Source organism: Microcaecilia unicolor, chromosome 8 (assembly GCF_901765095.1).
Source record: "Microcaecilia unicolor chromosome 8, aMicUni1.1, whole genome shotgun sequence".
Lineage (NCBI taxonomy): Eukaryota > Metazoa > Chordata > Amphibia > Gymnophiona > Siphonopidae > Microcaecilia > Microcaecilia unicolor.
In genome coordinates, this window is record NC_044038.1 from 97,094,442 (window position 1) to 97,121,470 (window position 27,029).

The 27,029-nt window shown below is 43.0% G+C and overlaps 1 protein-coding gene across 1 annotated transcript in view; it reads left to right on the top strand.

The window, feature by feature from the left end:
* LOC115475651 overlaps positions 1 to 27,029 on the top strand; it is a 451,633-nt gene that overhangs the window by 223,812 nt on the left and 200,792 nt on the right. The window contains exons 13-15 of the mRNA XM_030211552.1: positions 5,336 to 5,389; positions 19,301 to 19,339; positions 21,590 to 21,628. Of these exons, the coding sequence (XP_030067412.1) occupies positions 5,336 to 5,389; positions 19,301 to 19,339; positions 21,590 to 21,628 (132 nt within the window). The remainder of the gene's footprint in view (positions 1 to 5,335; positions 5,390 to 19,300; positions 19,340 to 21,589; positions 21,629 to 27,029) is intronic.

Consider the following 27,029-nt stretch of genomic DNA (forward strand, 5'->3'; position numbering starts at 1 on the left):
TCTTACTCTCAGCTGGTGACATCAATCCCAATCCTGGTCCTCCCCTTCTGCCTTCTTCCTACTTATGCAGACCACATCATGATGTCTCAAATCTCATCTCTATTCCTCTACTTCCCCCTTACTCCTTACCCTTCTCTTGCGCCTTATGGATTGCCCGCTCCATCTGCAATAAACTTCCCTACACTCACAACCTCTTCTTTCTCGTTCCCTCCATCTACTTGCCTTAACTGAAACTTGGCTCTCCCCTGATGACTCTACTTCTGTTGCGGCCCTTTGCCATGGTGGTTATCTTTTCTCTCATACCCCTCGCCCTGCCGGCCGCGGTGGTGGCGTTGGATTGCTACTCTCTGCCTCCTGCAAATTCCAACCTCTTCTTCACCCCAGTCTCACTGCTTTTTGTCCTTTGAAGTCCTCTCCATCCGCCTTTTCACTCCTCTGCCTCTCCGACTGGCAGTCATTTATCGACCCCCTGATAAGTCTCTTTCATCCTTTCTCACTGACTTTGACGCCTGGCTTTCCTTCTTTCGTGATCCTTCATCCCTCTCCATCAATCCTTGGTGACTTACATCCATATGATGATTCCTCTGACTTATGCTTCCCAATTCCTTGCCTTAAAGTCCTCATTCAATCTTCAGCTGTGCTCCTCTGCACCCACCCACCAAAATGGTCACTGTCTCGACCTTATCCTCTCCTCTAACTGCTTCCCCTCCAGCTTCTGTTCCTCAGTTCTCCCCCTTTCTGACCATCACCTATTAACCTCACACTTAATCACCCTCCTCTCCAGTCCCACCCAATCTCAACCCCCACATCTAGGAATCTTCAAGCTATTGACCCCCTTACTCTGCCATCTTGTGTCTCTAACCTTTTCTCTTCCACCACTCTATCTAAGTCTGTCAATGAAGCCGTTTCTTCCTATAATACTATCCTCTCCTCTGCTCTGGACACTCTTGCCCCTTCCATGCCCCGTCCTACTACGTGTGCCAAAACCCAGCCTTGGCTGACCTCTAAAATCCGCTACCTTCATTCCTGTGCCCGCTCTGCTGAACGTTCTTGGCTTAAATCTCGCACCCTTGCTGACTTCATTCATTTCAAATTCATGCTAAACTCCTTCCAGTCTGCCCTTTCATGGGCCAAACAGGATTACTTTCACCCAATTGACAAATTCCCTTGCTGCTAACCCTCGACTTCTCTTCGCCACACTGAACTCTCTTCTCAAAGTGCCTCCGTCCCCAATTCCCCCTTCTCTTTCTCCTCAGACCCTAGCTGAGCACTTCCACGATAAATCCGTAAGATTAACCTGAATTTTCATCCAAACCCTCCCCACCTCCCTTAGTTTACACCCCCTACTCTCCTTCCTCTCCCTCTTTTTCCTCCTTCTCTGAAGTTTCTACTGAGGTAACTGCCCTTCTTCTTTACTCTCTAAATGTACTACCTGTTCCTCTGATCCCATCCCCACTTATCTACTTAACACTATCTCTCCTACTATCATTCCTGTCATCCATCACATCCTTAATCTTTCACTCTCCACTGCAACTGTTCCTACGGCCTTCAAACATGCTGTTGTCACTCCACTCCTTAAAAACCTTCACTTGACCCTACCTGTCCCTCCAACTATCGCCCCATCTCCCTTCTCCCTTTCCTCTCCAAATTACTTGAACGCGTCGTTCACCACCGTTGTCTTGACTTTCTTCTTCTCAACCTATTCTTGACCCACTCCAATCTGGTTTCCGCCCTCTTCACTCTACTGAAACTGCACTTACAAAGTCTCTAATGACCTACTGCTGGCTAAATCCAGAGGTCTCTATTCTATCCTTATCCTTCTTGACCTATCTGCTGCTTTCGACACTGTTGACCACACCATACTCCTAGATACGCTATCCTCGATTGGATTCCAGGGTCCTGTTCTTTCCTGGTTCTCCTCCTACCTCTCACATCGCACTTTCAGTGTTCACTCTGGCGGTTCCTCTTCAACTTCCATCCCGCTTACAGTTGATGTGCCTCAGGGTTCTGTCCATGGACCCCTCCTCTTCTCCATCTATACCTCTTCTCTTGGTACCCTAATTTCGTCCCACGGCTTTCAGTACTATCTTTACGCGGACGATTCTCAGATCTACATCTCCACCCCTGAAATCTCAACCTTAATCCAAGACAAATTTCATCCTGCTTGTCTGACATTGCTGCTTGGATGTCTCTTCGCCATCTGAAGCTAAACATGACTAAAACTGAACTTCTCATTTTTCCCCTTAAACCCACCTCCCCTCTTCCCCCATTCTCTATCTCTGTTAATGGCTCCCACATCCTCCCTGTCTCCCGGCTCGTAATCGTGGTGGCATCTTGATTCTCTCTCTCCTTCTCTGCACATATTCAACAGATCGCCAAAACCTGTCATTCTTTATCTACAACATTAGCAAATTTGTTCCTTCCTTTCTGAATATGCTGCCAAAATCCTTATCCACCCCCCTTGTCACCTCTCGCTTGGATTATGCAATTTACTTCTTACTGGTCTTCCACTCAGTCATCTCTCTCCTCTCCAGTCTGTCCAAAATTCTGCAGCACGGCTTATTTCTGCCAAAATCGTTATTACCCACACTAGCCCACTCCTCAAGTCACTTCACTGGCTCCCTGTCCACTTCCATATACAGTTCAAACTTCTATTACTGACCTTTAAATGCATCTATTCTGCTGCCCCCATTACCTCTCCACTCTCATCTCTCCCTACATTCCTCCCCGTGAACCTCCGCTCGCTGGACAAATCTCTCTTGTCATCCCCTTCTCCTCCACTGCTAACTCCAGGCTTTGTTCCTTTTCTCTTGTGGCACCTTATGCCTGGAATAAACTTCTGAAGCCTGTAAGTCTAGCTCCATCTCTACCTGTTTTCAATCTATGCTGAAAACCCAACTTTTAACTGCTGCTTTTGGCTCCTAGCCACTACTCATTTGCCTCACCCCTTGTTCCTTCTTACCCAGTACTTCCCTCGCCCTTATTGCCTTGTCTGTCTGTATTATTTAGATTGTAAGCTCTATTGAGCAGGGACTGTCTCTCTGTGTCAGGTGTCAGCGCTGCGTGCGTCTGGTAGCGCTATACAAATGCTAATAATAATAATAATAATACAACAGGGTAATAGATCTGCAAACTCCAAGATGGAAAACAGACAAAGCAGATACGTACGTGGAAAAACAATATTTAATAAATATCCTATATAATAAAAAGCACCTCCAACATTCTGAAGCTGACTATGTGGCACTGTGGCAGTGTAGGGTTCGTAAGTCTGTAGTTCAGCGTTTCATTGGCTCTCACTGTCCCCGCCCTCACGTCGAGGAACCGGAATGCTGCATAGTTGCCAAGCAAACAAACGTGACGTCACAGAACGAAGGCCCAATCAGACAGAACAGAACTTGGAGGAGGGAAGTAGAGTGGATTGAATATCTAACAAACAATCATATACAGGGAAGGTACAAACATCAGTGGAGGCAAGTGCACAGAACGGAAGGGAAGACAAACATTTAATCTCTTTGTCACTCACACACATCTCACACACACAGACACACACACACAATGCACAATCACTCTGTATCTCTCTCTTACAATGTCTGTAAAACACACTGGTCACTCTCAGTCTCTCACATGGGCAACTGTATGTTGCATTCTCACGAGTAAGGAGCTCTTCTGATGTGATTGTTAAACTGATTGAAGGGCCTGAACAAGGAAAACTTTTACCACATTGTAACACAGTTTACACAAAACTATTGTATATAAAAGAAATCTTACACATGTAAACAACAATATATTCAGATACAACCGTGGAACCATTAATGGCAGGAACTCATTACATTGCTAGCGTCTGTTTCATTGCGTTAAGAACGGGCCTTTTTTACTAGAAGATCAATAAAAAAATTAGCAAGCTTGCTAATTTTTTATTGATCTATATTTATTAAATATTGTTTTCCACGTACGTATCTGCTTCATCTGTTTTCCATCTGTCTATACATTCACATCTCATTTCTGCCTAGATCAAGACTCCTGATGCAACAAATAGGTTTGGCCAGACAGTTCTTCCGAATCTATCAGGGGTTTAGAATCCAACTCCATCCCCTCCTCTTTCAATTCCAGGCTGCCTTCCCCCAAAATAAAAAAAATAAACATAAATAAAATAATGAAACAGCCTGTTGCCACCAAAATATTGGTATCTGCCTGTTGGGGCAACACTTGTGTGTTCTTTCCCTATTTTCTGTTGAAGGCAGCCTGTAGCTAAGGAGTCCCTTGCATGAGAATTCACAATCCTTCTTGTCCTTCAAGAAAAATGTAGCAAGTGTTCTCTGAGGACAGCAGGACTTAAATCCTCACAGCCCTTCCACTTCCCCAGTCTAGCTAATAATAGACTGTGGAGGACCCACACAACTGTAGCAGGTGATAGCTCAAATGCTTCTAGAAAAGTTATTGGGTACCCTTTCTCTCACTGGGCTCCATTGGGGACATCACCTATGCATGAGGATGTCCTCGAGGAAGTAACTTTGTTTTATGTGAGCCCTGTGTATGTTCCACCCATGCTCTGCCCCTATATATGCCCCCTTGCATGTAAGCACTATGTAAGTTAAGTAGGTATTGGCAGAATAGCACTTAAGTGCCATGCTAGCATTTTTGTGCATATGTACACACGTATGGTTGTAAATGCTAGTATTCTAATATTACATGTGCAACATGTGCATAAATGGGAGTGCCTAGTTTATAGAATTCTATAAAATATTCACACATATTTATGCATCTATAAGGTGCATAACCTTTAAGAACACCAACATATACACATGTATGGACATACATAGGCATGTAAAAATGCGAAAAACTAAGTGCTGTTCTTTAAATACGTGCATATCTTAAATAACAGGTATTTTACAGGTAGGCATACATATAGGTGGAGTCTGGGCAGAACAAAGGTTGCCTCACACTTACACATGTAAATTACAAATCAATAAGTTCCACGCAAATTCTGGCATTTAGGTATGAGCACTTACACCAGACCTATGGCTGGCATAAGTGTTTGTGCCTATATTATAAGGTATATCTAACCTATTATGCTGGTATTCTATACAGGAAAGTAGGTGCTCACTTTTACTTATAGAATATGCACATATATATTGGCTCACTGTTGTAGAATTACCCCCTTAGGGGTCCTTAGTCTAGTCAAAGCAATTGCACTTTTTAACTCAAAACTGGGGTACCTAAATTTAGCAGAAAATCCCACTAAATGTGGCTTTCTAATATAGACACAATTCAAGAGCTAGCAATTTTTGAAAATTGGACCCCTTAACTCCATTTAACTTGTGCTGTCTCTTTGCAGTTACTGAGAACCATATAAAGATGGCATCCCTTACAACGACTGAAGAGGAAAAGCGTGAGTATTTCCATATCTGGTAATACAGCATCTAAAGCTGGTAAGACAGCATGCAGGACCACAAGAATCTTGCTCTAAGAGATATGTTACTAATGTTGGTTGTCCTCTGCTCAACATCCTTATAGTTATGACACCATGGTACCTTTGGGTTATCAGAGATGATCACTAATAGGTCTCTTTCATAATCTTTCCCTCCTAATTAATAGGAGGCTAATTTATTTAATCTATCTTTGAACTGAAACACATTTTCCAAAATCATAACCATTCATCCTGTTTCTTCAGCATGCCATTCAACTTTTCTAACCTGTTCTGGGTTGGCCACTCTCTTACAGATTTTTATGTCATCCACAAATAAACATACATTTCCTTTTTCTGCAGACAAGCAGTAGAGATGTAGGCATCCTGTATGGTGGCATCATCTGGTGAATACTATGTAACAGCTCTCATTAGCAGAAGAGAAGCCTTTGGCTTTTCTGGAGCATGCTTGGGTATTACCACACTCGGTAAGGCCGATCTTCCCCTCAGTCTATCATTTTCCACACTGGGACAATTGAAGCTCTCCTGCATTCTTCAATGTTTCTCCTCATCACCACAATAAAAAATAAATAAATAATAAATAAATAATTAGAAAACAGGAAGAGAAAGGGCACATAGTACTTAAGCAAGCAATAAGTGAAACGGTCAAGGGCTGTGCATATGGGCTCAACTTTCTGACACACTGCATGGCTGCCTCTTTCTCTTCAGCTGTGCTCCTCCTCCTGGGCCCAGCTCTGGTACCACTGGGGAGTCAATTCATAATAGCAGCATTTCATAACAGTAATGGCATCATTCAGGGTGGGGGGCTTTGTACAACCAATGGCACTTGGACCGTTGCTCTACCCTGGCAACACGAGACTCACAGCAGACCTAGCATTGTTAAAGGGAGCCATACTCAGCGCTGCATGCTATCCCAACTACTGCATATAGAAGCACCTCAGGCAATAGGTAACAGTGCTGCACAGCCCACCAAGGCTGCCCAGCAATGTAGACTGTGGGGCTCAACCGGCTGAGCACAAGAGAAAGAGAGAGAGAGGGGGAGGGAGAGAAAAAAAGACAAACACAGCAAATATCAAATAGACCCAGACCCTCCCCCTCCCCCATCATCAGGAACCAAGAGAGCCTCTTCAACTTTGAGCCAAGCCCCTGAGTCCTCTTTCCCCAGAAGTTACCCCATCCAGGACCATGCCTCTGCTCACCCTAGCACTATAGTTCTGGCCATTGTGCCTTCTGCACATACAGCAATATTTTTCACTCAACTTCTGCAAATATTCATGCAGCATAGCACCACTATCATGTACCCAGGAATACTTAGTATTGGCTCCTACATCAATTGCAAAGGAGGATTGGTAACACCACCTTCTACCTATTTCAAACCCTTCCACATGTGCCCTCACTACAAAGAAGGGTCAGATGCCTCCAACTGGGACAATCTAGAAGATGACATCAACTCACTTCAACCTGTAAGGCCAGCCTTAAACCCCCTCAGGATCCAGTCAAGAGAAGTAGGTGGAGGATTGCTACTACCCACTTTTTCTGCAAAAGCTTTTCAAAAGCCATGAGCTGGGAACCATGCAAATGCTAGGCAACAAACAGACCATCTTACAGTACCACAGTTCTCCAAGAGAAGTGATAGCCCTCCAGTACACCCAATGCTGCAGGACGTTCAATTTAGCATCTGGTAAATACTGTTCTCCATCTCTGCTATTGCAAGGATCTGGAATCCAAGTATAAGTGTCATGATGGTGGCTGTTTCCTTGTCTGTGCTCACCTCGCCCTCTGGGGGCCAGAACCAGTGGCTGCTATGGACTGTCACACGCTCCAGACTTCAGCCAGTCCGGTCTGGATCTTCCGGGCTGCCAGATTTGCTTCTCTTGTTTGTGCCTGAACAGCACCCGTAGCTGCCTTGGGATTCCTGCAGATGAACTTCAGCTGCTGATGGGCTTATTAACCACCTGCAAACTTCTGTGTTTGCCTTTGCATCGTCTAAGGTCCTGGTATGTGGGTGTGCTCTGTGCATTTCTGTCCTGTCCAGTTTTAGTCTGAGTTTCTTGCCTGTTCTAGTTTGTTTGTGTGTAGTTAGCTTTGGTTTATTGCTTAGTTCCTTGTCTTGTTTCTGGTCTGCATTTCCTTGTCTTGTGTCTGTGTTCCTTTTAGTGGCTGCCTGGCAGCTTTTAGTCCTGACTCTGTTGTGTGTTTCCTGTTGGTATCTAGTTCCTGCCCAGTCCGGTAAGTCCTGCCGGCTGCCTGCACCCAGGGGCTCAACTCCTGGGGAAGGGTGGTCAAGTGCAAGTGAAGTCTAGCCATGTCTGTCAGAGTTCTGCCTTGTCTCTGGTGTGGGGTGGTTTTGCCTGCCACTGCCGCTCCTCGCAGTGGCCCAAGGGCTCACGAACCTAGTTTCTGCCTTGAAAACCTGACAATAAATTGCATAGAGCTCCAGGTCATGACGAGCTGCAGTTACCACATCACTCTTAAGTCTCAGAAGTGACAATCACAAAGTTGAAATCATCCAGGTCATATCTCAGCATGCTGCTAGGAAAGGACCAGATGATCCATGACATAGTAAGCAGAAGGGTCTACCAGGAGGCAATGTTCATTTTAAAAATTGTGGACCACCAGCTCCAAATTCTCACAACTTGCTGTTTCAGCAACTTGAGAAATCTGTGACGTCATCATCATCAGATGGGGGCATGGACAGTTCTTCCCATTTTCATGTTGCCCTGCAGGAATCCACATACTATCTCATTCGTTGTACATATAATGCATATGACACAGCATCATGGATCACTGCAATCACCATCTATGCACGGTGGATTACTTGGCTTAGAGTCTTAGGCCTCCAAGGAGACCTATATGACCACCACAAGATGCAGCCTGCCTGGGGGACAATCTATTTGGATACAAGATTAATGATGTGTTATCCCAGACTATGTGTGAACTCTCTTCATAGATGCCTGACCAACCCCTCCAATAAAGGAAACCTATTCAGTCCACCTGTAGAAGACCCTACTATCAGCAATTCTTTTTTTTTTTTTTTTTTTGCTGAAATATCATTCCCAGCATAATAAGAAATGAAAGGTAGTGGGGTTTGTTGATTCTCTTCTGAGGGATACAGAGGTGCCCATCTGCTGACCAGACATGATGCCAGGATTCGAGGTGAAGCAGAAAGTTTGCCAAGCCTTATCAAGCCTACTGGCCATTATCCTATGCTACTCATCCATATTGGCATAAATGATGCTGCTAGATATCCCACTGAACATATCAAACATGACTTCATGGCTCTGGGACAGAGGGTGAAGCAGTTAGGTACACAGGCAGTGTTCTCATTGAAACTTCCTGGTGAGGGTAAAGACCACATGAGGGAAGCTTACATTCTGGAGCTGAATGTGTGGCTTCATGGATGGTGCCAACATGAACACTATGGTTTCCTAGACCATGGGATGATTTGAGCATAGATGAGGTCCATCTATCAAAGAAGGCTTTAGACTGGATTTACTGGGGATGGGTGAGAAATGCCCCAAAGTCATTAATAACCCTCAGGAATGTAAGACTTCAAATACCTTTATATAAATGGGAAAAAAAAGAGTAATATCTGGAGAGCTTTGTATACCAATGCCCAAAGTATAGGAAGTAAATTTCTATAGCTACAGGCCTATAATGATAGAAGCCAACTTGGATTTTAGTGGCGGTCATGGCGATGTGGTTCACAGAGAACCATGACTGGGATATAGTTATACATGGTATAATGTATTCAGGAAGGACAGGGTAGGAAAAAAACAGGTGGGGAAATGGCATATATTACAGTGACAGAATTGCAGGACATATGGGTAAGGAAGAAGCACTATGGGCTAATCTGGAAAGAGGGGATGGAAAATGTATTTACATTGGTATGATATACAGACTTCCTTCACAGTAAGATGAAATGAACTAAGATTTAATTGAAGACATTGAAAGGGGAAGTACTACTAATGAAAAGGAAAGTACTACTAATAGATGATTTTAATATGCTGGATGTTGATTGAGGCATCCCTGCAGAGGGGTCATCTAGAAGCAAAGGGATCTTGGATTTCTACAGGAAAAAAATTTCTAGCAGTTGGTAATGGAACCCACATGGGATAGAGCTATTTTGGACCTGGTGCTTAATAATGGGGAGAGTATTTTAATGTTATGGCGGTGATCATTTTGGCATCTAGTGATCACTGAATGGTGTGGTTCAATATTAAGACACAGGAAGATGAGGGCATATTCAAGATTGAAGGTTCTAGGCTTCAAAAGAACTAACTTTGTCAAGACGGAGAAATATCTCTAGGAAGAGTTAGTTGGATAGGAGCAGCTGAAGAAGTAGAACAGTAGTGGACAAAACTGAAGGAGCTATTTTAAAGGTGACAACCTTTATGTTAGAAAAGTACATTAAAAAGTAAGAGGAAAAGAAGAACACTTGGTTTTCAAATGTAGTAACTGAAAAGGTAAGGAAAAAAGGTTAGACTTCATAAATTACAAGACATCTCTGAAAGATGAAGACAGGCAAAATTATCTGGAAAAGCTAAGGGAAACTGGAAAAAGCTGTCAGGAAAGCAAAGATGCAAATGGAAGAAAAGATAGCCAATATGGTAAAATTGGGAGGAGACATGTCATGGTCCAGTCTGCATTGGGTGGGCAGGAATAGCATGCCCGTGTGGGAAGTGAGTTCTAAAGTCCTAGCTGGAAGGACTATGGACAACCGATGAGTTAGCTAAACTAAAAATAGATAAAGCGATGGGCCTGATGGCCTACATCTGAGGGTACTCTAAGAACTCGTAGAAGTTCTAACAGCTCCATTATCTGACCTTTCAATGCTTCCTTATAGTCAGAAGTAGAGTATGATACAGGATCATAGTTTGTCCCCATCCCTGTGTGCTATGTTCTCATCTCCATCCCTATGAGCTCTGTCCCTGTCCTCACACTGTCCCTATGAGCTCTGTCTCCATCCCTGCCCCATTCCCGTGAGCTCTGTCTCCATCCTCATCACGTCCCCGCAGGCTCTGTCCTCATCTGCACAAGCCTCGAACATTTATGATTTTATATTTAAATCATTTTTATAAAAAGGAACAATATTCTGTACAACTGTTTATAAATCATAAATTGCAAACAGAATAACAACAGACAACTATAATACCCCACCACATCACCCTCTACCCTTCCAACCCCAGCAATAGCTGACTTCTACTACCTAAGGAACCCTAATCCAACCTGTTAAAATGTCCAGGGGTATAAAATACAATCCGCTCTGTATGCCCTAGTGAGGGAGAAATATGCCGTATGAAGCACTACTATAATTATTTTAATATGTGGATGAATAATAAGTCATCAACAATCTGAGGATTCAGTCTAGTTCTCCTGTCTTCCACAGTTCTTCCCACAATAGAAATTGTCCCTCTCAGAAGTTGTGCTGGTGTGCCTTGTCAAGTTTTGCCATTTTGGGCCAGCACTTTTGCTTATTTTTCCAAAAATCAAAACATCATTGTCTGCATTAGAGAATGACTTGGAGATGAGAACAAAGCTTGTCCTCCCTTCCCTTGAGCTCTATGCCCATCCTCACCCTGTCTCCATGGGCTCTGACCCTATCCCATCCCCACATTAACTATGTGTCCCCATCCCTGTGTCATTCTCTAGTCTGGAGTGGCCCTGAGGACTGGAGAAGGGCAGATGTGGTCCTTCTGCACAAAGGCAGAGTAAGGAGGAGGTTGGGTATTACAGGCATGTTAGTCTGACCTTAGTGGGGAGTAAACAATGGAAATGCTTCTAAAGCAGAAGATTGTGAGGGTTCTAGAATTGAAAGGACTGCAGGACTGGAAGCAGCATGGTTTCACAAGAAGCAGGTCTTGTCAGATAAATCTGATTGATTTTTTTTGACTGGATGACCAAACAGTTGGATATGGAAGGGGCACTAGATATGATGTACTTGGATTTCAGCAAAGCCTTTGACATGATTCCATATAGACAACTTATAAATAAACTGAATGTCTTCAGTATGGGCCCTAAGTGACTGACTGGGTTAAAAACTTGTAATGTGGAAGGAGACAGAGGGTAGTGGTAAATTGAGTTTGCTCCAAATAAAAAGGAAGTTATCAATGGTGTACTGCAGAGATCGATACTTCAGCAGGCTCTTTTTAACATCTTTGTGAGTGATATTATGGAAGGACTGCCTGGTAAATTTGTCTTTTTGTGAATGATACCAACTCTTTAATAGGGTAGACACCCTAGAGAGTATGCGTAGCATGAGGTAGGACTAGCGAAGCTTGAAGATTGGTCCAGAAATTGGCAACTAAGATTTAATGCTTAAAAATGCAGGGTCAAGCACTTGGATCGCAAAAATCCAAGGGAACGGCATAGTTTAGGAGGTGAAGTACTTCTGTGTGGTTAAGAAGAGCGGAACTTGGGGGTGTTCGAATCTGATGATCTTAAGATGACCAAACAAGTAGAAAAGGTGATGGTCAAATCAAGAAGGATGCTTAGGTGCATATGGAGTGGAATGGCTGGCAAAATGAAAGAGGTGATAGTGCCCTTGTATAAGACCCCATTTAGAATACTGCATGCAATCTTGAGACCAGCACGTTCAAAAAGATAGAAACAGAATGGAGTCATCCAGAGGGCAGCTACAAAATTGGTCAGTGGTCTTTGTCATAAAGCGTATGGGGACAGACTTATAGACCTCAATATGTATACTCTGGAAGAAAGGCAAGAAAGAGGGGATATGATAGAGACATTTAAATATCTCCATGGCATTAAAGTACAGAAGGTGAGCCTTTTCAAATTAAAGAAAACTCTGGAATGAGAGGGTGTAGTTAAGAGGTTATAGGCTCATTAGTAATCTAAGGAAATACTTTTTCATGGAAAGGACGCATAGAATAGCCTCCCTGTGGAGGTGGTGGTGACAAGGACTATGTCTAAATTTTAAAAAGTGTGGGACAGGCACGTGGGATCTCTTAGGAAAAGGAGGAGATAATGGATGACCATCCTGCTTATAATCGAAAGAGAAAAACGCCTATATTCCGACCTAAATCGGGACATGGACGTCTTTCTCATGCGGGTGCCCAAATCGGTATAATCGAAAGCTGATTTTGGGCGTTTCCAAGTGCACTCCGTTGCAGGGACGAATAAAGTTGATGGGGGCGTGTCAGAGGTGTGGTGAAGGCAGGACTGGGGCGTGGTTATCGGCCAAGCAGAGATGTGCGCGCTCGGCCGATAATGGAAAAAAGAAAGGCGTTTATAGAGAGAATTTAGGCCACTTTTGTTGGACCCATTTTTTTCACGAACAGGTCCCAAAAAAGTGACCTAAATGACCAGATGACCACCGGAGGGAACTGGGGATGACCCCCCCCTGACTCCCCCAGTGGTCACTAACCCCCTCCCACCAAAAAAAAAACGAACGTTAAACACTTTTTTTTCCAGCTTGTAAGCCAGCCTCAAATGTCATCCCCAGCTCCATGACAGCAGTATGCAGGTCCCTGGAGCAATTTTAGTTTAGTTGGTGCTGTGCAGGACCCATGCAGAGAGGAAAAAATCGGAAGAAAAAAAACAACAAAAAACAAACAGTGCAGTCAGGGACATAGAAAAAGGGGATTTGAAGCAGCAACCTTCTGATTACAAGATCAGTGCTTTAGCCACTGCACCACATCATTCAGTTGCTTAGAAGTCCTTCCTTTTCCATTAAGTCCCTCTAAGTTTCTGTCAGCCAATCACAGCTGTTTAGTTGACACCGATGTCAGCTAAATGAGTTGTGATTGGCTGACAGAAACTTGGAGTGACCTAATGGAAAGGAAGGACATTGAAACAACTGAATGATGTGGTGCAGTGGCTAAAGCACTGATCTTGTAATCAGAAGGTTGCTGCTTCAAATTCTCCTTTTACTATCGGTTTAATTTGGACGTCCCTGACTGCACTTGCTTGTTTTTTGTTTTTTTTTTTCTTCCGATTTTTCCTCTCCGCATGGGTCCCGTGCAGCACCAACTAAACTAAAATTGCTCTGGGGACCTACTTACTGCTGTCATGGAGCTAGGTATGATATTTGAGGCTGGCATAGAGGCATCTCAGGGGACCAGTGCACTACAAATGCTGGCCCCTCCCACAACCAAATGCCTTGGATTTGGTCGTTTTTGAGCTGGGCCACTTCAGTTTCGATTATCGCTAAAAAACAAAAATGCCCAGCTCAAAAAAACGCCCCAATCCAATGTATTTTCGAAAAAAAAGATGGACGTCCATTTTTTTCGAAAATACATTTCGGCCCCGCCCCTTCACGGACCCGTTCTCAGAGATGGACGTTCTTACACATAGGCGTTCACGTTCGATTATGCCCCTCCATTTGGCCCTTATCTGCTATCATATTTCTATATGCCAGTGAACATTTCATAAGCAACCCCTCAATCTCACACTAAGAATTAAAGGTTCTGAGTGTGCAAATAACCTGCAAGCATATTAGTAGCCACTCTTAGGCCTACCACTGGCTTTTCATGACTTGACAGTGGGAAGCATGCTCAGTCACTTCAACAAATAAAGCCTAGATTGTGATTATCACAATTCATGGAGACTTTGCTGAGTAAGCTGAGCTTTACTTTGCACCTGCCCAACTAAAGACCTGAGATCTCCTTGAAGATCCTCTTTCATCATATTCCCATCCTAGCTATAGAGTTCAACCTATTGGTCTGCAACAGAGAAGTCAAAAAGGTGCCACCCTCACAACAGGGAAAGGGGTTTTACTCCATCTTCTTCCTTATTCCCCAAAATTTGGGAGGCTAAAGTCCATATTCTATCTTCACCGACTGAACATCTTCCTCAAAGAAGAAAAGTTCTGAATGAATTCTGCCACCACCATACTTCTGCTCCTAAATTGCTATGACTGGCTTGCTTCCATCAACCTCAAGGATACATATACCTACATCCCAATATATCCCCTGCACTGCAGTTTTATCACTTCACATTCTTCAGTCATCATTATAAATACCAGGTACTTTCCTTCAGACTCTTATAAGTACCCAGAGTGTTGCTAAATGCATAACTATAATAGCAGAACACCTTTCAAGATGAGACACTTCATCTACCATATCTCAATGACTGGTTGCTGTCCGCCCACTTCAGAGAACAACTGCTATAAATGATACAAGGCATTATAGAGAACCAAAACAAGTCAGTTTAACGTCATCTCAGTCTATCCAGTTCATAGGAGCCAAAATACAAGAATGGCTACAGCCACATATAAACTACAATTATATTACAGTGGAGAAATGGCCAAGTCCATAATGTCTTTTAAGGATTCTACTAATATCTTGAGACAGATTCATGACCTTCAGAATGTGCATTAATTTTTCTTATCTTTTGGCTTAATAATGATTCCCTATCCATATGTTTAGCCCTATTATAATCATCGTATATGCTTTTAGAAGGATAAGCTTTATTAAAAATCCTCCTCACAAATACTACCTCTCAACCTGACTAACTGACTGTATGGGCAGATTATTTTTCAGTGTACTGTAAACCCCCTAGTCGTGGAGCAGGTAAATTTGAATAATTGAAGAAATAAATATATGAGTGTCACAGTTTTAAATAGGGTTCCCAAATAAACTCCACACAACCAAGGGATTTAGCAAGAAAAAAAATATTAAAGGTAAAGTAAATAGAAACACTGGGATATGTTTCTTAAATGTTGGTATCAATTTTTACAGGTTGATGGTATTAAATGAAATTAGTACAAGATGTTAAATGCTTTGTGGTAAGTTACAAAGGAAATAAAGACAATAGCATGCTCAAAATCACAATCACAATTACCAAGACCCCAACTCCTCATCTACTACAACCCAGAACATCCCACACATGTACACAGCACTAATTAGTGTAATTAGTGTACTCAGATCTGATTTATATATATATATATATATATATATATATATATATATAGTTTCAATTGGTGCGCACACAATTTGTTACCAGTATATCAAAGTCTTCGCTAGCATCGCTGCTTTCTTGCGTTGGGTACCTTGGTCTTCTCCACATTCACGTCTCCTCGGTTGGTGAGGTCAGCTCACTGGTTCAGGGACTCCATGATACCTACTACTCTGACTCAAAAAACTCAAAAAAAGGAAAACCTTAACTTTCTGTGGAACTGGTGCACTAACTAGATTCAAATAAAAGATAAGCAGGGGGAATTCCTATCTACCCCACCCAAAACATGCCCCCTTTTTCTTCTGCTATACACCCACCTTCTAACCCCACTTATGGACTGCTAGACTAAGTCTCCTAAAGGCAGGCACTCACAGGACTCGAGGCTTAGGCTGGGCAGCTTTTCCCCAAGGCAGGCTTTTGTCTGGATCCTCGGAGGCAGACATAAACAAAAAAAACACAGTGTTCACTTTTAGTCTGGCCACTCAGTGCAGGGGGATGCCCCTTTCTCTCTCTTTGTGGACGCTCAAACCAGCAAGCTTCTGGGCTAGATCCCTCCTGAGGCAGGCACTCAAAAAGCACAGTTCCTTTTCTTATCTGGGCACTCAGTGCAAGGGGGGGTGTCTCTTTCTCTCTGGAGCTTCTTCCCTCTCTGGATCAGCCTCTTGTTTACAGGACAGTCACATGGCTGGCTTTCTCTTCTACTCTCTGGACAGACAGACACACACACACACGGATTGCCCTGGGTGAATTCCTCTGGGGTTCTATCCAGCTATGCACTGCTCCCAGCATGTCCCTGTGACCACTGCAACAGCAAATCTTCTGCTCAGCTCACCTCAGGCCCCTTTCTTCTGTTCCTGTCTGCTTCAGTGCCCGGCCACACTCACCATCTCTCTTTCTTCATCTGTGGGTCCCAGCCTGCAGCTGCCTCTTCTTATTTGAGCATGCCCTGCTTCTGCCCCAGCTTGCAGCACATTCTTTCCCTCAGACCATGCTTGTAGCTTCCATTGTCTCTAGCCTCGATTGCCTTCTTCTTCCCAGGCAGCCTCTGCACTGTAAAAACTTCTTTGTCCCACCTCTCTGTCCCCTGGATTGACTTGAAATTCCCGCCAATCTAAGGATCAGACTGCCTCCTGCCACCTCATTGGTCCAAATTCGTGCCTTTTTTCAGATCCTGTCTCCTATTGGCTATCTCACACACTGTCCCCTCCTCTACTTCCAGTTCTCAAACAGCAAATCAGGAGCCTTGTACTGTGCTCTCAGACAGCCAATCGGAAGATTTGTAACAAGTCTGCCCTTCTCTCACAGTTACAAACTGCTGAAACTTTAAAAACACACATCTAGCATTTATGGACACCTGAGTTCTTTGTTTTATAGCAGTGCTGGAGCATTCTAAACACTTTAAACATTCTAACAAAAGATGCTAGCATTGTTGCTGGCTCTCAGCTTGTCCTCTGTGTCTCCCTGCTCTCTGCAAGATGCCCCCTTCCCAGGAAAGAGGGGGTGGGGGGACAAGGTAAAGTCTTCTTTTCTTCTCTATATTTACAGTACGACTGTGTCATCTTCTGAAGTGAAGCATTTTATCGGAATCAGTTGGTTTGTAATAAATATCTTTGTGAAAGACACCGTGCTCATATTCCATCAGAATGTCTAAAAAAAAGAATCCTAGATTAATTAAAGTCCAATTATCATTTGAGGTCAGGATCTCTGGTAGTCCACCAATTATAAAATTAATGGTACCTATCCACATTCCCCCACCAGATCATGAGGATATCATCAATGTATTGCCTCTATAAGAGGATGTTCTTTTTATAAGGGTGATCCTCTAAAAAGTACTTTTCAGAATGAGTCATATATAAGTTGACTATGTTGGAGGCTGTGAGACACTGAGCGGGGTTGGGCGTGGCCCGAGGAAATAATACAGCCAGACAAAAAGGTAGAATACAGAAATAAATATTTATTCACAAGAATGGAAATTCCTGAGCCGAGTAGTAATAGCGAGGGTAAACCTCTGTGGTATAAGAACACAGTTTAGTATTTATTGTCTTGTACTCTCAGGCCTTTTGCTTCACAGACCCCGAGGCATAGAATGGGGAAAATTCCGGCAATTGCAGCAAACAGCAGTAAGTCAGCCTCTGGCAGCAAGCTCAAACACAGTCTGCTGCAGTGGCGCCCCAAACACAGCCTTTCAGTTCTGCTCTGTGTATCAGGTCAGGCTCCAGCTAGACCGCCAGTAAACTTGCAAACTTCAAACAGTTAGAAACAAGGGCTTACCTCAGCCCACTCACAACGTTCAGATGTCCTAAGTCATGGTATACGCTGGGGCTTCTTCTCTTTGTCTCCTGGGCCTTCTCATTCTTCTCTGTCCAAGGGCTTTTAGCTTCCTGTGCACTGTGAAGCCACTCCCTCCTGGTCAGACATTCTAACTTTCCCACATTGCACTGGCTCTGCTACAATAGCTCTGCAGTTCAGCCTCTGACACAGCAAGTCTAGCACCACCTGCTGCAAGGTGGCTGAACTGCAACTCCCTGTAAGGGAGTATATCTAGGGACGTCTCCTCTGTGTCCCTCACTGCCTCACAGAGACCATTCGCTGTCGTTTTAGTTTTTCTAGTATGATATTGTTATTTAGAGACCTCATGGAATTAAGGGGTAACTGTTATTTCATGTTTGTTAAAAGCAGTATTTATAGTCAACATGGCTGCCATGACCTTTAGAGGCAATCTTACGAGACTGCTGCAAGAAGTCACAGTAGCCATTTTGAGATTGGAGGTAGCATGGACAGTAGAAATTTCCAGTCACTGCTGCCAATGCTGGCTCCATTCTCAAAGTGGCTACTATGACTTCTAGCAGTAGTATTGCAAAACGAAATCTGGAGGTTGCAGCAGCCATGCAAGAAATTGCATGTAAAACCAGAAATGCTCTTTTACTTTAAGGAAATTGCTAAAAGGAAACAAAAAGTAAATAAATAAACAAGGCGAGTCCATCCACTAGGTAGACTGGTGAAAGGGGGGGGGACACAGTTGCTCTAATCAGTGTGTCTATATTTGCATCTCCTCTTACTCCCCACAAGGTACTTAGTGGTCCCCTTCCATTCTCTTCCTTAGCTCTTCTGTGGTGGCAGTAGTATGTCAGTTTGCTGACTCAACACTCAACAGTGTAGAGCTCTGAGAGTCTGTGATGTTCAATGCCCAACAGGTACCATCCCTTCTGAACTTCCTGTTTCAGAAAGACAGGATCTGACTGCCTTGAGCACATGCAGAAGCTCAAGGCCTCGTCTTGGGTGTGATGAGTGCTGTGTTAGTAAGGTGGCTTCTATGAAAGAGATAAGGAAGGGAAGCTGCTGAACTTCTTGTGAGTAAAATAGAGATATGCTGGACACCATGGGTGAGGGAGAAAATAGGGAAGGAATAATGCTGGACTACGGAAGGCAAGGGGAGATGCTAGATGTGAGAGGGTGGGGGAGGGCCTTGAGGAACCCTGGGTGAGGGTGAGGTGCACATCTGAAGGTTTGCCATGGGTATCAGATACCCTTGGACCAACCCTATAAATAAATAAGTCACTACTCATTCTCCTGCTCAGGGCAAGGAACATGCAGGCAGAGACATGTATCATAAGATTAGGCAGCCCATGCAGAGCTGGCATAAGAGCATTTAGCAGCTTCATAGCACTGAAGAGCTTCCTAGCATTGAAGAGAAGGGAATGATACGCACCTGACCAGGCTCAGTGCTGGTTCAGTTGCATATCAGGCCTGGGGGGGGGGGGGGGGGGGGAGGTAGGGAGGAAAGATGGGAAGAACTCCCCTTGTTAACATTTTACAGAGGGAGCACTGTCTGAACTCAACTTATTTCAATGTAATGATCTATAATTTACAACATTTCTGAACCATTTCCATCTCTATAAACTATATTCAATATTTGCAAAATATCTTTAATTTGTACTAAATCATCCATTTACTTTTCAGTACCTGAACCCACCATACCTGAGCATGGAAAGATCCCAGGTGAGAACTAAATTTTATTTTATGCACAGTATGGAATTGCTGTACTTCAGTCTTAACCAGCTAGTCAGGTTTTTATGATATCTCAGTGAATATATATGAGATAGATTTGTATATAATGAAGGCAGTGCATGCAAATCTACCTCATGTAGTATCCTGATCACCCGACTGGCTGAGTGTTTCCCAACATCCGAGGGACCCTTTTACAAAGGCGCACTAACATTTTTAGTGCACGCTAAATGCTGGAGTCACCCATAGAAATATATTGGTGTCTCTAGCACATGCTTATTTTTAGTACACCTTTATAAAGGACCCCTGAGTTAAGAACTCCTAATCTATATTAATGAATGATGACTGATTACCTTGCCATATCACCTGTTAACACCACTGTTTCCATTATCCCAGGTGAGAATTTTACTTTATTTTATACACAGTATAGAACTGCACCACTTCAGTCTATACTGATGAATAATGACTGGGTTCTTGGCCAACCACCACTTGAGGCCACTGTTTTCTACCATAGAAAGTCCAGTGTCTTATGGTGAGATTCACAGTCGCTTAGACAAGGTTCCCTTTTATTTTGTTTTCTCTAACATATATGCTGTGCTGAATACAATCAAATCAAGATCTGTAGCTGAGTCTGGTAAAATTTGGATGATATTTTCTGGGTGCCAAATAATGACAATTTGCTAAACCAGCTTAGTGGGTGATTTCCTAAAAGGAAGTTCTATGCTTTTAAATGACCTCTGTTTTTCAAAAAAACAAAAACAAATGGCAATATTAGGATACCCTCCGGTTGTTGTAAAGGAACATGTTCTTCTTCCTGATCATATAAATATGAGGTGAGAGGAGATGTTGGTGATAAGCACAGTCTGAGGAATGGTGCATGAGGACAGTAAGGATAAATAAAAGCAAGAGCACAGAAAGTTCTGGCCTGCAGGAGTTCAGGACTCCAGATAGGAGCAATATTGACATTGGGGAATTTAAAAATTATCCAGGTTTCAGTGTTAAAGGAAGGGAAAGACAACCAGGACTAGGAAAGACTCTGAGGTTTCTTTAATTTGCAGGAATGCTGTTATCCAGAAGAGTCAGATAGCAGACACTTCTTTGAACATACGTCACCTCTCTCTGAAAATCCCTTAGAGTAAGAGGGACCCATTCTGCTATGGGAATCTACACTCAGTATTTAGAAGATTTTAGAGCAGGAGGAGAATTCACTTTACCTATTAGGTACAAAAAGGCAATCTACAAAGATTTTAGAGCAGGAGGAGAATTCACCATGCTGATTAGGTACAAAGGGGGAGGCCCAAAGACTGGGGCAGTGGCGTAGCTAGATCCAGTGTTTTGGATGGGCCCAGAGCTAACAGGTGTGCCCTTCCACGGCATGGCACAGCATGGCACTCCACAGCCTCCCCCCGGATATATTTTTTAAAATAATAGATTTTTTTCACCTATCCCACATCAACATCTCTCCTCCTCCTTGGGTCCCGGCATCTGCTCGCCCGTCGCTGAACCACGTCGCTCCCTGATGTACCTTACAGGCATTTCCGGTGCATACAATGATTCAGTTATTGCTGCCTGCACCGGCCATGCAGGCTTCCATTGGCAGGGTCTCGCCAGACAGGAAATTAAGTAAGCGAGGGTGGGACCCAACCGTTGGAAACTAGTCCCACAGTTCCTAGGAAGGACTCACAGACCCAACACACAAACCATCAGGATTCTTTATTAGTCCAGACAAGCAGCGTCAAAAAACTGAAAATGTTTATTGTCAGAATTTGAACATTGGACCGGAAATGTGCAATCAGCAAACAATAACAGGTAACTGAAATATGGATGAATTATAAAACTAACTAAACATTTGTTTACTTTCTAAAAAATATCTGGGGAAATCAGGAACTATGCTTCTCACAGATTATCAAATATAAGTGATCACAGGGCCTCAGCAAAGAGATCTATCTCTCTTTTCTCCCTGGCTAAGACTGAACACAAAACCAGTAACTTCTGTGTAGCTTCAAACTCCAGGCCAATCAGAGCCCAGAACAGCAAGTTTAAGAGAAAACTGGTCACATCACTACAGGTCTTTTCTCTGTAACAGCTTTAAGCAAAAACATGCACCACCTGCTGGCCAAACTAGAGAAATACACTTGAAGAATTAATTAAAAGTCCCACTGTTCTGTCACAAGCTCAAAATCTCCATTTCTAAGGAATTAAAATGCTATGTATGATCTTTTAAATTATCCAATTTCTTTTCAGAAATATCATTTCCAGTGCCTCCACCTGATGTGAAAATAGGTAAGGTGGTCATAAGGAATTTATTTATTTATTTATTTGTTGCATTTGTATCCCACATTTTCCCACCTATTTCCAGGCTCAATGTGGTTTACAATATTCCATCATGGCATTCGTGATGAGACTGGGAGGAATGGTGAGCAGAGGGAAGGAGGAGAAGATGGATGGGACTGGGAGAGGTAGGACACAGCAGAGTGAAGGAGCAGAAGATGGATGGGACTGGGGGGTGGGAGAGGGGAAGAACCAGGATGTGAATGACCTGGAATTTATTTATTTATTTATTTATTTGTTGCATTTGTATCCCACATTTTCCCACCTATTTCCAGGCTGGAGATAGGATAAGAGACATTGAAAAGGGATTGTGGTACTGGTGAGGGGTATAGGAGAATGGGATAAGTCTCTGAAGGGGGTTGAGTTAGGGTAGAAAGGGGTTAAAAAGATGGTGAAAGATAAGTTATTGGGCATGGGGTATAAGGTAACAGGCAGAAGAGTGGTCTTGGAGGCAAGGGAAGGAAGGAGAGACATGGATAGAGCTGGGATTGATAGGGTGATGAGATGCAGTGGAGGGTAGATGAGGGCAAAGGGGGTGAGTACAGAGTATGGGAATGGGGGACTAATGAAGTGGTTGAAAGTGGGGAGGAATTTAGGAGACTGGGTAAGGGAGAGACAGAGGGGGAATGGGAGTTCTGGAGAGGGAATGAGAGGGAGATGGTCAAAGCCAGTAGGTAGATAGATACTAAGGACAAAAGAGTGAGAGAAAAGTGTGTGTGGGTTGGGGGGGGGGGACGTAAAATGAAAGATCAGTGCCACACAGATGCAGAGAAGGACAAGAAGAAGATAGGAGAAGAGTGAAGAAATGGAAAAGTCAACCTGGAAAAGAATTTAAGAGAAGACTGATACATGGAAAGTGGAAAAGAGACTGGGACCAGACCAACTAGAAAAATAGAATGCTCAGACAACAAAGGTAGAAAAGAAAACATTAGTTTTATTTAATGCTTTTTAAGGACTAAGATGTGCCTGCTTTTTGAAATGTACCTTTTTTTCTATTGTTGTATTTTGTAGAGTACAGGAGAAAATACATTTCTGTTTCTCTTTTACCAGTATTTGCACTGCTTACAGAGAGTCTGGCTTTCTTGAAGAGATCTATATTTCAGTTTTTGTGGGCATGTTTTTTGTGGTTCTCTATTTTGTATCACATGAGGGTCTGTCCATGTTCTGCATATGTGACTGACATGACGGATTCTGCTAGCATGTAGTGTTTGTGTAGGAATGTGTAACAGTCCAGCTTGTTACAGTTTTCCAGTGGCAGGTATATTGGTGCTCTAGGGTCCAGTGTAAAATTTATAGCACTGTCTTTTCATAGGTGGGTTAAGACTGTTGTGTGTTAAGTTTTCTGAATAGGTTTTGAGTGTCTTTTTGTAGGGTTTTATGTTATTTCATAAAGTGTCTGGCCCTATTGTTTTTGATATACTGGCTTCATATTCAGCATTTTATTCTGGTGTATGTGTGTGTGTTTTTGTTTTTTTTATTAATAGCCATAATGAATATGTATGAATGTATATATGCAAATGAATATGCAAATGTGCCAAGCCACACCCTTTGCCGCCCCCCCCCCCCCAAATGAAACAAACTATGCCCATGTCTATGAGGGACATTTTTGATAGGACATCCAAGTCAGAGTGTCCAGAATGGATTTCCATCTTGCTTTTATTTTTAAACAGAAAATATGTCAAGATTTCCTGTTTGAAAATATTGAGATGGACGCCCATACACTAGAAATGTCCAGCATGATCATCCATTTTACAAATGAAAGTCCAAATTATGAATTGGGGGGAGGGAGGGAAACAAGGGATATGGATGTCTGTATGACAGCATTCTTTAAAAATGGCCAGTAGAGGTAGCCTAGTACTTGCAATGGACTGTAAATCTTTTGTAATTGTGAGCCCTCCAGGAACAGCAACATACATACAGTGGGGGAAATAAGTATTTGATCCCTTGCTGATTTTGTAAGTTTGCCCACTGACAAAGACATGAGCAGCCCATAATTGAAGGGTAGGTTATTGGTAACAGTGAGAGATAGCACATCACAAATTAAATCCGGAAAATCACATTGTGGAAAGTATATGAATTTATTTGCATTCTGCAGAGGGAAATAAGTATTTAATCCCTCTGGCAAACAAGACCTAATACTTGGTGGCAAAACCCTTGTTGGCAAGCACAGCGGTCAGATGTCTTCTGTAGTTGATGATGAGGTTTGCACACATGTCAGGAGGAATTTTGGTCCACTCCTCTTTGCAGATCATCTCTAAATCATTAAGAGTTCTGGGCTGTCGCTTGGCAACTCGCAGCTTCAGCTCCCTCCATAAGTTTTCAATGGGATTAAGGTCTGGTGACTGGCTAGGCCACTCCATGACCCTAATGTGCTTCTTCCTGAGCCACTCCTTTGTTGCCTTGGCTGTATGTTTTGGGTCATTGTCGTGCTGGAAGACCCAGCCACGACCCATTTTTAAGGCCCTGGCGGAGGGAAGGAGGTTGTCACTCAGAATTGTACGGTACATGGCCCCATCCATTCTCCCATTGATGCGGTGAAGTAGTCCTGTGCCCTTAGCAGAGAAACACCCCCAAAACATAACATTTCCACCTCCATGCTTGACAGTGGGGACGGTGTTCTTTGGGTCATAGGCAGCATTTCTCTTCCTCCAAACACGGCGAGTTGAGTTCATGCCAAAGAGCTCAATTTTTGTCTCATCTGACCACAGCACCTTCTCCCAATCACTCTCGGCATCATCCAGGTGTTCACTGGCAAACTTCAGACGGGCCGTCACATGTGCCTTCCGGAGCAGGGGGACCTTGCGGGCACTGCAGGATTGCAATCCGTTATGTCGTAATGTGTTACCAATGGTTTTCGTGGTGACAGTGGTCCCAGCTGCCTTGAGATCATTGACAAGTTCCCCCCTTGTAGTTGTAGGCTGATTTCTAACCTTCCTCATGATCAAGGATACCCCACGAGGTGAGATTTTGCGTGGAGCCCCAGATCTTTGTCGATTGACAGTCATTTTGTACTTCTTCCATTTTCTTACTATGGCACCAACAGTTGTCTCCTTCTCGCCCAGCGTCTTACTGATGGTTTTGTAGCCCATTCCAGCCTTGTGCAGGTGTATGATCTTGTCCCTGACATCCTTAGACAGCTCCTTGCTCTTGGCCATTTTGTAGAGGTTAGAGTCTGACTGATTCACTGAGTCTGTGGACAGGTGTCTTTCATACAGGTGACCATTGCCGACAGCTGTCTGTCATGCAGGTAACGAGTTGATTTGGAGCATCTACCTGGTCTGTAGGGGCCAGATCTCTTACTGGTTGGTGGGGGATCAAATACTTATTTCCCTCTGCAGAATGCAAATAAATTCATATACTTTCCACAATGTGATTTTCCGGATTTAATTTGTGATGTGCTATCTCTCACTGTTACCAATAACCTACCCTTCAATTATGGGCTGCTCATGTCTTTGTCAGTGGGCAAACTTACAAAATCAGCAAGGGATCAAATACTTATTTCCCCCACTGTACTGTACTTGAATGTATAAAACTTCTATAGCCTTTAGGTTTGCAGGTGGCTTATATATTTAAGTACAGTAGATATTTTTTGTTTCTGGAGGGCTTGCAATTACAAATAATAATAATAATAATAAGAATAAAGAGCTGAAGCAGGATTTAAACCTGGGTCCCTTGGTTTACAGTCTACTGCACTAGCCACTAGGCTACACCTCACACTTTTTTGTCTGCCTTGTTAAGAATGCCTATAATACCTTAAGTTGTCATACAGTGTGATATCCCCTTTCAGTTTCACTTTCAGGAGAGGAAGGGGAGATCAGCCTCTGAGGTATTAAGGAGGTGTCATTCCTCCAGTGGACAGCTGTTCATTCAGGGCACTTTTTTGCTCCCTGGATGTGCCTGAAACAGGTCTAAATAAGGATGTTCTTCTTTTTAGAAATAGATGTTTGTAACCCCTTGTCAATTGCTCTTGAGCATACAGATTTCAGGCTTTCCTAATCCCTCCAAAACACACCCACAACATGCTATTTGAGCATACTGCAGTGTTGAACATTCCTTTTCTGCCTTTGCAAAATTGGTACTTGGATGTTTCAAAATAAAAGCCTATATTTTTGGAAATGATTTCATTATTACATTGAAAGAGATAGTGGAATGAGTCCTGATTCAAATTCTATGGAAATACACAGGACTTTTGATTTTAGATTTGATCCAATAAAACAGTCCGATAAACAAAATATTAGAATAGGTGTTTAACACTGGGAAAACAAGACATCTCCTAGTACTCTCTCATCTCTTCCCTGGCTTATCTTGCATCCTCCAAACAGCTTTGGTACCTTTTCTATGCTGAAGAAATCTAAGAGAACACAAACGTAACTATTTGATTCAACCAGTAAAAGTAACCGACAATATTGCCTGTAACAAGAAAACACTGATAAGTACAAAAGTACATAACATAAGTACATAAGTACTGCCACACTGGGACAGACCAAAGGTCCATCAAGCCCGGCATCCTGTTTCCAACAGTGGCCAATCCAGGTCATAAATACATGGCAAGATCACAAAAAAAGTTCAATTCATTTTATGCTGCTTATCCCAGAAATGAGCAGTGGATTTTGCCCAAGTCAATTTAATAATTGTCTATGGACTTTTTCTTTAGGAAGCTGTCAAGACCTTTTTAAAACCCCGCTAAGCTAACTGCCTTTACCACATTCTCTAGCAACGAATTCCAGAGTTTAATTACACATTGAATGAAGAAACATTTTCTCCAATTCGTATTAAATTTACTACTTTCTAGCTTCAATGTATGCCCCCTAGTCCTAGTATTTCTGGAAAGAGTAAACAAACAATTTGTGTCTACCCGTTCCACTCCACTCATTATTTTATAGACCTCTATCATATCTCTCCTCAGCCGCCTTTTCTCCAAGCTGAAGAGCCCTAGATACTTCAGCCTTTCCTCATAGGGAAGTCATCTCATCCCTTTTATCATTTTCGTTGCCCTTCTCTGCACTTTCCTAATTCCACTATATCTTTTTTGAGATGCGGCGACCAGAATTGAACGCAATATTCAAGGTGCGGTCACATCATGGACCAATACAAAGGCATTATAATGTCGTCACCCTTGTTTTCCATTCCTTTCCTAATAATACCTAACATTCTATTTGCTTTCTTAGCCGCAGCAGCACACTGAACAGAGGGTTTCAACGTATCATCAACGCCGCCGCCGAGATCCCTTTCTTGGTCGGTGACTCCTAACGTGGAACCTTGCATTACGTAGCTATAGTTTGGGCTCCTCTTTCCCACATGCAACACATGATTACGACAAAATGAGAAAAACGGTGCAAAAAAAACTGAAAGG